General features: G+C 51.4%; 1 protein-coding gene across 1 annotated transcript; it reads left to right on the top strand.

Moving 5' to 3' along the window:
* Positions 1-398: 398 nt before the first annotated feature.
* LOC119772731 (actin-related protein 3-like) lies at positions 399-12,846 on the top strand. Its single transcript, XM_038269322.1, has 12 exons — positions 399-559; positions 6,393-6,448; positions 6,513-6,637; positions 6,795-6,905; positions 7,104-7,199; positions 7,296-7,403; positions 10,190-10,333; positions 10,604-10,777; positions 10,868-10,960; positions 11,032-11,157; positions 11,254-11,337; positions 12,410-12,846. The coding sequence occupies exons 1-12, from the start codon at positions 516-518 to the stop codon at positions 12,503-12,505; spliced, it is 1,257 nt and encodes a 418-aa protein (XP_038125250.1). The 5' UTR covers positions 399-515; the 3' UTR covers positions 12,506-12,846.
* The last annotated feature ends 650 nt before the right edge of the window (positions 12,847-13,496 follow it).

Raw genomic sequence — 13,496 nt, 5'->3', positions numbered from 1 at the left:
TTCATAGTGAGGATTATTCTGAGTTCTGCTCAGGTTCTGGTTTATTAACTGCAAAGTTATTTTATTATTAGGCTGAAAGAAACCAAACAGGAAGTGGGCCTGGGGTGGGGGTGGGGGGGTTAGCAGGTTTCAGGTTTTTAATATAAATCAGAAAGACTTTTATACGTCTGCACGCATTTAGTATTTTTCAACATTTCAAATAGTTTGATCATTTTTTAGACCTACGGGAGCCTGTTGGGTCATTCCCGTCCTCAGGGCCAGAACTCAGGGGGATTTAACCTCACAGTGAAGCTGGACCGCCTGTCTCCTCCAGGTGACACCTCCCTCCCCCCGCCCCTCTCACCGGCCGACCGATAAGGAGCGGACCCCGCTGAGTGACAGCCGCTCCGCCCCGCCCCCTGCGCCATCTTGCCTCTCCCTGCTGCCAGAAGCTGAGCGCGGAAGAGGAAACGGTTCTGAGCGGCCAGAGGTTCCTCCTCTCCTCCTTCAGAGCCCAGCAGAGACCCGGAGCAGGGATGGCTGGACGGTTACCGGCGTGCGTGGTGGACTGCGGCACAGGGTAAGCTGCTGGGCCGGGGGGTGTTTACTGGTTTAACTGGGAGCTCTGGTTCCGCTGCTTCTAACAGAACCTCTCCTGCTGTTAGCATACTGCCTGCTCACAGTTCCTCCGTTAATCAACCAGCCGCTACTTCCTACCTCACAGGCGGAACTTCCGCATTCTGCCTTTTAACTCCATATATGGTTCGAACCGAGCATCACAGCCTGCAGAACCCTTCACCATGGAAACATGAAGGTTCGGTTAAACCCAGCTCCCTGACCCAGTACTGCCTGGGTTCCAGTCTCTTTGGGTTCTGGTCCCTCTGGGTTCTGGTCCCTCTGGGTTCTGGTCCTTCTAGGTTCTGGTCCTTCTAGGTTCTGGTCCCTCTGGGTTCTGGTCCTTCTAGGTTCTGGTCCCTCTGGGTTCTGGTCCTTCTAGGTTCTGGTCCCTCTGGGTTCTGGTCCTTCTAGGTTCTGGTCCCTCTGGGTTCTGGTCCTTCTAGGTTCTGGTCCCTCTGGGTTCTGGTCCCTCTGGGTTCTGGTCCTTCTAGGTTCTGGTCTCTCTGGGTTCTGGTCCTTCTAGGTTCTGGTCTCTCTGGGTTCTGGTCCCTCTGGGTTCTGGTCCTTCTAGGTTCTGGTCTCTCTGGGTTCTGGTCCCTCTGGGTTCTGGTCCTTCTAGGTTCTGGTCCCTCTGGGTTCTGGTCCTTCTAGGTTCTGGTCCCTCTGGGTTCTGGTCCCTCTGGGTTCTGGTCCTTCTAGGTTCTGGTCTCTCTGGGTTCTGGTCTCTCTGGGTTCTGGTCCTTCTAGGTTCTGGTCCTTCTAGGTTCTGGTCCCTCTGGGTTCTGGTCCTTCTAGGTTCTGGTCCCTCTGGGTTCTGGTCCCTCTGGGTTCTGGTCCTTCTAGGTTCTGGTCTCTCTGGGTTCTGGTCTCTCTGGGTTCTGGTCCTTCTAGGTTCTGGTCCTTCTAGGTTCTGGTCCCTCTGGGTTCTGGTCCCTCTGGGTTCTGGTCCTTCTAGGTTCTGGTCCTTCTAGGTTCTGGTCTCTTTGGGTTCTGGTCCCTCTGGGTTCTGGTCCCTCTGGGTTCTGGTCCTTCTAGGTTCTGGTCCTTCTAGGTTCTGGTCCTTCTAGGTTCTGGTCCCTCTGGGTTCTGGTCCCTCTGGGTTCTGGTCCCTCTGGGTTCTGGTCCTTCTAGGTTCTGGTCTCTCTGGGTTCTGGTCCTTCTAGGTTCTGGTCTCTCTGGGTTCTGGTCCCTCTGGGTTCTGGTCCTTCTAGGTTCTGGTCTCTCTGGGTTCTGGTCCCTCTGGGTTCTGGTCCTTCTAGGTTCTGGTCCCTCTGGGTTCTGGTCCTTCTAGGTTCTGGTCCCTCTGGGTTCTGGTCCCTCTGGGTTCTGGTCCTTCTAGGTTCTGGTCTCTCTGGGTTCTGGTCTCTCTGGGTTCTGGTCCTTCTAGGTTCTGGTCCTTCTAGGTTCTGGTCCCTCTGGGTTCTGGTCCTTCTAGTTTCTGGTCCCTCTGGGTTCTGGTCCTTCTAGGTTCTGGTCCCTCTGGGTTCTGGTCCCTCTGGGTTCTGGTCCTTCTAGTTTCTGGTCCCTCTGGGTTCTGGTCCTTCTAGTTTCTGGTCCCTCTGGGTTCTGGTCCTTCTAGTTTCTGGTCCCTCTGGGTTCTGGTCCTTCTAGTTTCTGGTCCCTCTGGGTTCTGGTCCTTCTAGGTTCTGGTCCCTCTGGGTTCTGGTCCCTCTGGGTTCTGGTCCTTCTAGGTTCTGGTCCCTCTGGGTTCTGGTCCTTCTAGGTTCTGGTCCCTCTGGGTTCTGGTCCTTCTAGTTTCTGGTCCCTCTGGGTTCTGGTCCTTCTAGGTTCTGGTCCCTCTGGGTTCTGGTCCCTCTGGGTTCTGGTCCTTCTAGGTTCTGGTCTCTCTGGGTTCTGGTCTCTCTGGGTTCTGGTCCTTCTAGGTTCTGGTCCTTCTAGGTTCTGGTCCTTCTAGGTTCTGGTCTCTCTGGGTTCTGGTCTCTCTGGGTTCTGGTCCTTCTAGGTTCTGGTCCTTCTAGGTTCTGGTCCTTCTAGGTTCTGGTCCCTCTGGGTTCTGGTCCTTCTAGGTTCTGGTCTCTCTGGGTTCTGGTCTCTCTGGGTTCTGGTCCTTCTAGGTTCTGGTCCTTCTAGGTTCTGGTCCTTCTAGGTTCTGGTCCTTCTAGGTTCTGGTCCCTCTGGGTTCTGGTCCTTCTAGTTTCTGGTCCCTCTGGGTTCTGGTCCTTCTAGGTTCTGGTCCCTCTGGGTTCTGGTCCCTCTGGGTTCTGGTCCTTCTAGGTTCTGGTCTCTCTGGGTTCTGGTCTCTCTGGGTTCTGGTCCTTCTAGGTTCTGGTCCTTCTAGGTTCTGGTCCCTCTGGGTTCTGGTCCTTCTAGTTTCTGGTCCCTCTGGGTTCTGGTCCTTCTAGGTTCTGGTCCCTCTGGGTTCTGGTCCCTCTGGGTTCTGGTCCTTCTAGGTTCTGGTCTCTCTGGGTTCTGGTCCTTCTAGGTTCTGGTCTCTCTGGGTTCTGGTCCCTCTGGGTTCTGGTCCTTCTAGGTTCTGGTCTCTCTGGGTTCTGGTCCCTCTGGGTTCTGGTCCTTCTAGGTTCTGGTCCCTCTGGGTTCTGGTCCTTCTAGGTTCTGGTCCCTCTGGGTTCTGGTCCCTCTGGGTTCTGGTCCTTCTAGGTTCTGGTCTCTCTGGGTTCTGGTCTCTCTGGGTTCTGGTCCTTCTAGGTTCTGGTCCTTCTAGGTTCTGGTCCCTCTGGGTTCTGGTCCTTCTAGTTTCTGGTCCCTCTGGGTTCTGGTCCCTCTAGGTTCTGGTCCCTCTGGGTTCTGGTCCCTCTGGGTTCTGGTCCTTCTAGGTTCTGGTCTCTCTGGGTTCTGGTCTCTCTGGGTTCTGGTCCTTCTAGGTTCTGGTCCTTCTAGGTTCTGGTCCTTCTAGGTTCTGGTCTCTCTGGGTTCTGGTCTCTCTGGGTTCTGGTCCTTCTAGGTTCTGGTCCTTCTAGGTTCTGGTCCTTCTAGGTTCTGGTCCCTCTGGGTTCTGGTCCTTCTAGGTTCTGGTCTCTCTGGGTTCTGGTCTCTCTGGGTTCTGGTCCTTCTAGGTTCTGGTCCTTCTAGGTTCTGGTCCTTCTAGGTTCTGGTCCTTCTAGGTTCTGGTCCCTCTGGGTTCTGGTCCTTCTAGTTTCTGGTCCCTCTGGGTTCTGGTCCTTCTAGGTTCTGGTCCCTCTGGGTTCTGGTCCCTCTGGGTTCTGGTCCTTCTAGGTTCTGGTCTCTCTGGGTTCTGGTCTCTCTGGGTTCTGGTCTCTCTGGGTTCTGGTCCTTCTAGGTTCTGGTCCTTCTAGGTTCTGGTCCTTCTAGGTTCTGGTCTCTCTGGGTTCTGGTCCCTCTGGGTTCTGGTCCTTTTAGGTTCTGGTACTTCTAGGTTCTGGTCCCTTCTGGATCAGCAGACCAGGACCCAGCCTATAAAGCTGATGAACTGAATAATTGTGGCCCGGTTCGATGGTCCAATAGCTGATGAGGACCCGGGTTCTAAAGGTTCTGCTCCATCCAGAACCTCTGCTGGTTCTGAAGGATCAATAGTTTTAGATGATAAACTGGTAGAACCGGCGGTTCTGGTTCTGGTTCTGTCTTTGAAACATCTTTGTTTTCTGACTCTGGTTCTTGGTTCTGGAACCGATCCTGACCCGGTTTCCCTCACTGAAGGTCCAGTTGCTCCTGGTTCAGCCTTGGTTCTGTTGGACCTTATGATCCCCAGAACTCCAAGTTTGCAGGTGGGTTCTGGGTCAGGAAGGTCCGGGTCACTCCTTCACTTCCTGTTCCCACCCCGTGGTTCTGGGCTACTTTGGACCAGAACCGGGCTGCAGCCTGAGGCGCTGCAGCTGCGGGTTGGTTCTGAAGCAGTCTGTGGGTCGGACATGCTGCATAGTTCAGCGTGTCCTGGCAGGCCGGGCGGCGCCGCATCGGGCCGGGCGGCGTCAGGCCTGTCAGGACGCCTCTGGAATGAGCTAGCTGATTGGTTCTGCTGTTCAGCCCGGAAAATGTTCTGGTACCAAAGCAGAGACAAAGTTCTTCAGAACCTCTGCTTACTTTGAGCTGCTGGACGCATTTAACCAGTTATGGTTCTGACCCGGTTTGCAGGTGGACCAGAACTCAGCGTCCAGATCGGTCTATGTTGCTATGGCAACTCGATTTGCAGCAAAAATGTCCTGAGAGAAGATTTGATGATGGAGGATGAAGCTGAGCTGAGAGGGTCTGGCTAAAGGTTCTGGTTTTAGGTTCTGGTTTTAGGTTCTGAAGGTTCTAGATCAGAGGTCACGGATTAGTGGACTGTGGCTAATCCGGACCCAACCTGATTTAAAACATTTAGAAATTACCACATGTTGTCTGACCACAGTGTCTAAATGTCGCTGCGCTGCTTCTCCTGTTAATACGGTAAATCCCTCCTCCTCCATCCTCCGCCCCGCAGCATCCAGACCTCCTGCTCAAAGCCTCCAGCCTCCGCTCTTCCTCCCGTTTCGCTGCGCTCTGACTGATCCTCGGAGCTCGAGGAGAGCATGCGCCATACTATCATTAAATTCATTGGAGCAAAAAATGCAGAAATGAACTCTTAATTTAATCTGGCAGATTAAATAATCCCCATCAGCATCCAGCAGATGTTCAGTTTCTGATGGAGATGAGAAATCTGCTTCCTGGTCTGTTGAAGGACCGATAATTTGAATCCAACCTTTGAAATAAACGCTGTTAGTTTTTTGAAATCTAAAAGAATTATGCTCTAATTAGTAGTTATCGATCTGTTGTTACTATATTTTAATTAGACAAACCGGATTTTCTCGCCGTTCTCTCTCCTGTTTGGTGCGATTGGAATAACGGATCTGGACCTGGCCGGACCGGAGCGGAGCCTGAACATTTAGAGGATGTTTGGCTCAACCTGCTGCTGTGAAGCAGGATTCTCCACCATGAACAGAATCAACAATAAATCTGGATCCAGGCTCAAAATGAGCTCCTTGATCTGTGCTTGAGAATGGCTTAGTCTCCGGTTAAACCCAGGTTTAAAGCCTTGCAGGGCAGCCTAAAGCCCACTGCCAACATTAAGACAGAAAAAAGAGAGAAAATAACAAACCATCAGTTCAGGGGTTTGAGAAAATATGGGAATCAGGAAATTATCTATAAACCAAACTGAACCATTGTTGTTTACTTCAAAAAACACATTTTCTATTGTTTATATTTCTTTATTTAAAAATTCAATGTATAACATGGATGCATAAACGCCTCATTTTATTAAAGTAACAGATTATTATGATAAAAAATGTCTCCAGACCTTAACTGGTTGATAATTTTTTTATTATTCCGACCCCAATGATTTTTAATTGGTTACTCCTGGATTAGATATTCTGAAGGTTCATGTGAAGATCTGTGAGGTTCTAGTTCTGACCCGGATCCAGGTTCTGTGAGCGGGCGGAGCCGCTCTGGAAAAGTTAAGACCTAGGAGCTCTGCCTCGGGGTCTACAGGTCAAAGACGTCAGGAGGAGATCAGGAACCCCTCAGAGCAACTGTAGAGCACAGTGGTGGAGGGGTGATGATGAGGGCTCGGTTTGGGCTCAGAGAACCTGAGTGGCTTGTAGGACAGCACCTTAGACTGAACCGGGTCATGAGCAGAACTATGATCCAAAGTGAAAGTTTAATGGTTCTGGGGTGACCTAGTCAAAGCCCGCCCTGGTTTAATGCTGCAGTGGGGTCTGTCAGAACTGGATCTGGATCAGAGCCGAGCGGATCTGGATCAGACCTGAGCGGATCCGGATCAGTTCCGAGCGGATCTGGATCAGAACCGCTCCGTCTGACCCCTGAACTCTCTTCCTCCACAGCTACACCAAACTGGGCTACGCAGGAAACACGGAGCCGCAGTTCATCGTCCCGTCATGTGAGTATCATCAGCAGCAGGTCGCCCCCTAGTGGCCCCGCCTCTAACCCCGCCCCCTACCCAGGTATCGCCATCAAAGAGTCGGCCAAGGTGGGGGACCAGGCCCAGAGGAGGATGATGAAGGGAGTGGACGACCTGGACTTCTACATTGGGGACGAAGCCGTGGACAAACCGTCCTACTCCACTAAGGTACGGCGGCAGCCTAGAACCCTACAGAACCCGGTTCAGTCGGTTCTGCTGGGTCTCCTGCGGACCTTAGTGGGTCCAGATCAGAGCAGTTCCCTCTGGGTTCTCCCTGATCCTCGGGTTCCGGTTCTGACGGGTGGAACTGTTCTGATTGTTCTAGTGGCCGATCCGCCATGGCATCGTGGAGGACTGGGACCTGATGGAGCGCTTCATGGAGCAGGTCATCTTTAAGTACCTGCGGGCCGAACCGGAGGACCACTACTTCCTGCTGGTAGGCGGCTTACGGACCGGACCGGGCCTGAGAACATCTCCAGCAGCTAGAACCAGAACCAATGCTAGAACCAGAACCAGGCTGATGGTTCTGATGAAGCCACCGAACATCTGGACATGTTCTCAGAAGCCTGATGGTTTCAGACTGTGAGCAGAACCGGGTCGGGTTGGTTCTGGTAACTGTGTCTCCTGTTTGCAGACGGAACCTCCTCTGAACACGCCGGAGAACCGGGAGTACACGGCTGAGATCATGTTCGAGTCCTTCAACGTCCCGGGGCTCTACATCGCCGTGCAGGTGAGACGTTTGGACCCGACAGAACCGAGCCGCTTCTCATCCTGCAGAGGTTGATGATGTTCTTTCTCTCTGTTTGGTGGTGGGGGGGTTCTGCAGGCGGTTCTGGCCCTGGCCGCGTCCTGGACGTCCAGACAGGTCGGAGAACGGACGCTGACTGGCACCGTCATCGACAGCGGAGACGGCGTGACCCATGTCATCCCCGTGGTGAGTTCCTGGACGCTTTCAGAACCAAGCCGGTCTCAGAAGGGTTCCCATCCAGGACCGGTTCTTTGGTGGAAAACAGGGACCGTTTGGAGCAACATCTGCAAACCTCTGGAGGCTCCCACTGCGTTTCTAAGTAACCATGGCAACAGCCTTCATCAGCAGGGACGGTCCACAGTGCCGTCTATCGGCTGCTCGGTCTCGGCGTCATGGCGATGAGTCTGTCTGTCGATATGACCCCATGAGGCTAACGGGCTAACGGCGCTAGAATGATCGTCCTGGTCGCTAGAGCTAGAACCGACACTGAGCATGCGCTCCCCAGTCCCCCCCCCCCCCTGGCTTCCCTCCATTAAACCAGCTGATAATCCGTCAGTCATCATGTTCCAGAAGGTCAGAACATCTGAACTTCCTCCTCACTCCTAGACTGTATGGCAGGCCGTTTTGACATTTATTCGTAGCGCCGGCGTCTCTATTGTTCCATTTGTTGATCTCTAAAATACTTCCTGGTCTTTAATTACATTTTTTCCAGCAAAAATTAAATTTCAGGACGCATAAAATATAATTGTACTAGCAAGAATAAACTTTCAAATACCTAGAAATGTTTAAAGATTTAATGTGGCCTTTTTAACATTTATTAGCTTGACTATATATGTTTCAGACGTCTCAGATAATAATGTTCCTTTGCAAAATGAACATTTTAAATATCTGAAATGTTCCAAGTAAAAAATGACATCATGTTTCTCATTCATGTGTATTGGGCCTTTCAGATATAAGAAATTACTTACCTATTGAAATATATCAGTAACAATTAAATAACAGAGATCTGAAATGCATCTTTAGGCATCAGGGATGTTTATTTTAGATGGGAGTGATGTCACACATGAATGGGGAAACGTGACGTCATTTGTTTTAGTAAGAATTACATTTCAGATATCTGAAATGTTCATTTTTGATTGGAAGAAATTCATTGGAGACATCTGAAATATATATATTATCAAAGCGGCTTGCCATAAGAGCACCGTACGGGAGGGTGTCGCCATATTTCCAGCAGGTGCTGGAAGTTTCATTTGATGTTACCTGATTAGCAGAACCTCAGACGCATTCAGGCGTCAGCTGGAAGTTTATGGAGGATCCAGAGGGTTGCTGGAAAAAAAAACTCCAATAATTTAAAATTTAAAAGCATTTTCTAACATTTTTAATTGAATTATTAAAGATTTAATATTAATCGATGATTCAATACTGGAATCTGAAAATGTTGCTTCCCTAAAAACATTTTTATTTAACTTTAGCTGCTGCGTTGACCTTATGTGACCCCTCTGCTCCCTGAGGCCACTGGAAACCAGTGAAACTCTCACTGGTTAAACTGCCGCACTTCTACCCATCTCCCACTGGAGGAAAAACTGGTTTAAACCGGTATAACCATGCGCTTCTAGTGGCAGTAGGAACAGCTCACTGACGCGTGTCTATCCGGGTCAAACGACTCGCCAAGCGACGCGTTAAAACCTCCTCAGCTCTGATGGGAACAGCAGAGCCGGTCGACCCGATGTGATGCCATTGAACGCAGCGTACGGACGCCATCACAGGGCGCCGGTCGCTTCTGATGTAAGAAGCAGAAACACGATAAACATGGAGCAGCTCTGGTGAGACGGATAATAGAGAGAAACGATAAACCCTGACTACACCCTGGCTTCTTAACATTATGCTCTCCATTGTTTACTTTCCTGATTTCTGTAGCACTGGTGACATCATCAATGCTAACCCAGCAGACATGCTGCTGTGGGGGGGCATAGTGAGGGGTTAGACCAGCTTTATTAGCGCAGTGCGAAGGGGGGCAGATGCTGATTGTTGGCGGGTCGGCCATGTTTGAAAAACACGCGTTAACCTGTTATTTTCAGTGGGAAAGAGGCTTTGGTTAACAAAATGACCAATGGGAGAGCTGGTTACATCTGAGGAGCAGCTGTTACTGGTCAAACTGGTTTTCAGTTGCCTAATTTAAATGTTAAGTTAGAAGTTTCCTTTTTTCAGTGACTCTCTAGATCCTCCATAGACGATACAGCAAAACTTTAAACTGCTGTAAGATTTGAAATAAAATAATTTGTTGAATTTATTTCCATTTAAGCAACTTCTGCAAAGGACTGTAAAAATGGCGGCCCCCGTCTGCCGCAGCTGGAAGCCCCTCCTGTTGTCCAGCTGAGCCAAAGCCTCCGTCCCTCCGTCACGTTTGCATCAATGGCTGAACGTTAAAGGCTGAATGTGTTTCAGTTCAGGTTTGATGTTAAAAACATCAGGATCAAAGCGGCTTTAGTTAAACCGTTTATTGATTTATTGAAAGGTTTGCATCTCTGCAGCACATTATTAAGCTCCTGTCACACCTTGAGGATTTAGACCGGAAAAATCTGGCAGAAACGCGGGCATACGTCGGATATGTTACGGTACACTGAAGCACGCTAGAACAGGAAAACACGCAGCGAGTATGCCGGCGTACGCTCATCCGTCCGTTATGTGATGGTTGACATACGTTCAGTACGTCAACCACGCGGCGCTGTGTGGAAAAGCTGCAGGTTTTTACTTTGAACACGAGTCTCCAGGTTATTTCAGCACCACAGAGTCCGCAGTGTTCCAGAACGACACCCTGGAACATGTCAGTAAATCTGGAACGAAGGACCTCCTGAGATGGCCTAGTCAAAGCCCAGCTCTCACTGTCGGCTGTGGGCTGAGGTTGGAGGTACAGGAAGGGTTGATGTTTGGTTCTCTGGCTGAAGACGTGTCTCACTGTCCTCCATGTCCAGGCTGAAGGCTACGTGATCGGCAGCTGCATCAAGCACATCCCCATCGCAGGACGAGACATCACCTACTTCACCCAGCAGCTCCTCAGGGAGCGGGAGGTGGGCATCCCCCCGGAGCAGTCCCTGGAGACGGCCAAGGCGGTCAAGGTGCGTCCTCGCCTCAACCCGGAGCGTCCCATAACAATTAGTCAGAACTCTGTAGAACCAGCTGCAGGTCCAGTTGGTCTCAGAACATCTGACCCTGATCAAAGCGATCCTCCCAGGATTCCTGTAGAACTTCCAGAACCAGACCTGCTGCTCTGCAGACGGACACCAGATGGCGCCGTTGGTTTTAGTTTGGGTTGAGGAAGCACAGGGAAGGTCCGCCTCCTGCCGGTTCTGATGGTTCTGACGGTTCCTGTTGCTCCCCCCCCACAGGAACGCTTCAGCTACGTCTGTCCGGATCTGGTCAAAGAGTTCAACAAGTACGACACGGACGGGTCCAAATGGATCAAGCAGTACACCGGCATCAACGCCATCAGCAAGAAGGAGTTCACCATCGACGTGGGCTACGAGCGCTTCCTGGGGCCCGAGATCTTCTTCCACCCAGAGGTCAGTCTGAGCGGAACGTGCCGGGTCCGGGTGAACCGAGCAGAACCATCAGAACCCTCTGACTGTGTGTGTCTTCCTGCCTGAACCCAGTTCGCCAACCCGGACTTCACCCAGCCCATCTCAGAGGTGGTGGACGAGGTCATACAGAACTGTCCCATCGACGTCCGCCGGCCGCTCTACAAGGTACCTCCTGGTTTCTACTGGTACCGGTACCGGGTGACCCGGTCTGGAATCTGATGTGTCTCCTTCCTCAGAACGTGGTTCTGTCCGGAGGCTCCACCATGTTCCGGGACTTCGGGCGGCGCCTGCAGAGAGACCTGAAGAGGACGGTGGACGCTCGGCTGAAGCTGAGCGAGGAGCTGAGCGGAGGGAAGCTCAAGGTTAGAGCCACATCATGACTCCTCCACCGCCGTGCTTTGTCCTGCCACTCACTGGTAGGTCGGTTCTGATCCGGCTCTGTTCTGTTCTCCCTGCAGCCCAAACCCATCGACGTGCAGGTGGTCACCCATCACATGCAGAGATACGCCGTGTGGTTCGGAGGATCGATGCTGGCGTCGACTGTAAGCCGCTTTCTTTCAGGTCCTCTGTCTGAGCAGCCGGGCCCTCAGAACCCAAACATTAGGATCCACGTTGTTCTGGATTAATTTGAACTTTTGGATCAGAACTTTCCCAGCTGCTCAGACTGGATTATAAAAGGATTAGTTTGATTCAGATCAATGGTGTTTGTCTCCCCCTGCTGGTCATGGCTGGTTGAGCAGGTTTGGGTTTATTGCATTAGAAATATAATCAGACTTTATCAAAGGTCACAGAAGGACTCCATTTTAATCTCACTGAATTAAAGAAGAATTTCTGCCTCCGGTCCTTTAGGGGGCGCTAAACGCAGAGCGGTTCTGGACATTTCTGACCTGGTTCAGACCCGTTTGAAGCGATCAGTTAATCAGGTACTGATCCGCTGGGCCCAGTGCCGGGGACCCCGATCAGAACTCTGTCCTCCTCCCTCAGAAGCAGCAGACGTCCAATCAGAGCCGTCCCTCTAACCGGACCCGTCTGCGTTGGGAGGAGCTCCTGCAGCACGCTTTGGACCGGGTCATTAAAAGTTCTGGGGAATAAATGAGTCCCATGTAGCTACCAGATCAGCTTCCTGCCAGTAACGTCACGCTGCATGACTGGCTGAATGATGTAAAACGTTGTGGTCGCCCAGACAACGACAATAACATCACGAGTCGGTAGCATCTGTAGCGTTAGCGTGTCTAATGACCGATGAAGTTTGACCTGATTGATAACTGAACTGAAGCAAAGCAACTGTTAGATGCAAAGGGGGAGAGCTGGGTAGCGCTGTGGCTAGCTGTGCTCAGTAGCTAACAGGTTAGCCTCTTTTAGCTTGCTCAGTTAGCCATATTAAGCTATACTACTTTTAACCAAGTGGAGTTGCTGTATGATGATGTCATAAGAAAGGGCGGGGCCCTGAGCAGGTCTGGTTCCTACAGCGGTTCTTAGTTTCTGACCCAGAGGGATCCGGTCCTGGATCTTCCACCGTCCGACCAGCAGGGGGAGCAAACAGGAGCAGAACTTTTCTCACTGAGCTGGAAGTAAAACCCGGTTCTACTAAACTGATTCTGTTCTGCCCTCCAGCCCGAGTTCTACCAGGTCTGTCACACCAAGAAGGACTACGAGGAGATCGGACCCAGCATCTGCCGCCACAACCCCGTGTTCGGAGTCATGTCCTGAACCCGCGGGCCTGGGCGGGTTCTGGGACCGGACCGGACCGGACTTCTTTCTCTTTCTGTTCTGTTGTTTTTTTAATAAGGGGAAACGGTTCCGAGCTGAAACTCCTGGTTCTGTTGGACCTTTCTGAACATATTTATCCATCCGGGCTCAGGTTCTGTTCAGTTAGAACTTTTTGTTGTCGAATTTCTTTCCAGCTTCTTTCTGCTCATGTCTGTGGAACTGCAGGTTCTTCAGGAACCGGTACCAGAACCCCAGAACCCAGATGGGTTGGTTCGGTTCTGATGGTTGTTTTTCACAGTTAAAGTTTGTCAGCGCCAAATAAAAGCTTCACGTTTCTAAGAGGTTCTGGTTCTGGTTCTTCACTTTGCAGGTTCTGTTGTGTCATAAAATTCAGAGGTTCTGACCCGGTTCAGGTTCCATTAAACCAAGTTGGAACAGGACCAAGCCGGGTCATTCAGCGCTCTGACCCGTCCCAGAACTGGGTCGGGTCACTCCAGAACCTCGGACCTCCATCTGATTCTCATCTCCTCTGGTTCTGGGTTAGCTTGTTTCAGAACCGCTGACCGGTTCTGTTGGACCCGGTTCTGTTGGACCCGGCCCTGAAGCCTTTGCTCTGGATCCAAGGAGAAACGGAACCAGATCTGTTTGTGGTTCTGATTTCCAACAGAACCACAAATGCCTCATAGGATCTGGACCGGGTCACCTGGTGCGGTTCTGTTTGGATCTGGTTCTGTTGATCCTCAGAACCCAGCAGGAGCTGTAGTTTCCAGGAGGACGGATCCGACCAGAACCGGGTCCTGCGGGCTCCCCTGCCTACTGGACCGCTGATCTGAGCAGAACCTTCTGGTTCCAGGATTGATTTATTAACCTTTTTGGATCCAGTAGAAGAGGTGAAATAACAGGAGTTTGGACCGGGCCGGTTCTTCTGTCCCGGTTCTGACCAATCACCCGCAGGCTGGGAGTTCTGGTCCAATTCCAGAAACGGACCGAC

Source organism: Cyprinodon tularosa, unplaced genomic scaffold, assembly GCF_016077235.1.
Source record: "Cyprinodon tularosa strain WSP-4 unplaced genomic scaffold, ASM1607723v1 ctg727, whole genome shotgun sequence".
Classification (NCBI taxonomy): Eukaryota; Metazoa; Chordata; class Actinopteri; order Cyprinodontiformes; family Cyprinodontidae; genus Cyprinodon; species Cyprinodon tularosa.
This window is presented reverse-complemented; position numbering and strand designations above follow the sequence as displayed.

Excerpts from the sequence above, each read along its gene's own strand:
- LOC119772731 (XM_038269322.1), top strand. The coding sequence starts at position 516 with ATGGCTGGACGGTTACCGGCGTGCGTGGTGGACTGCGGCACAGG. Across the intron at positions 10,334-10,603 it reads AGACGGCCAAGGCGGTCAAG|GAACGCTTCAGCTACGTCTG; the intron begins GTGCGTCCTCGC and ends CCCCCCCCACAG. Across the intron at positions 10,961-11,031 it reads TCCGCCGGCCGCTCTACAAG|AACGTGGTTCTGTCCGGAGG; the intron begins GTACCTCCTGGT and ends CTCCTTCCTCAG.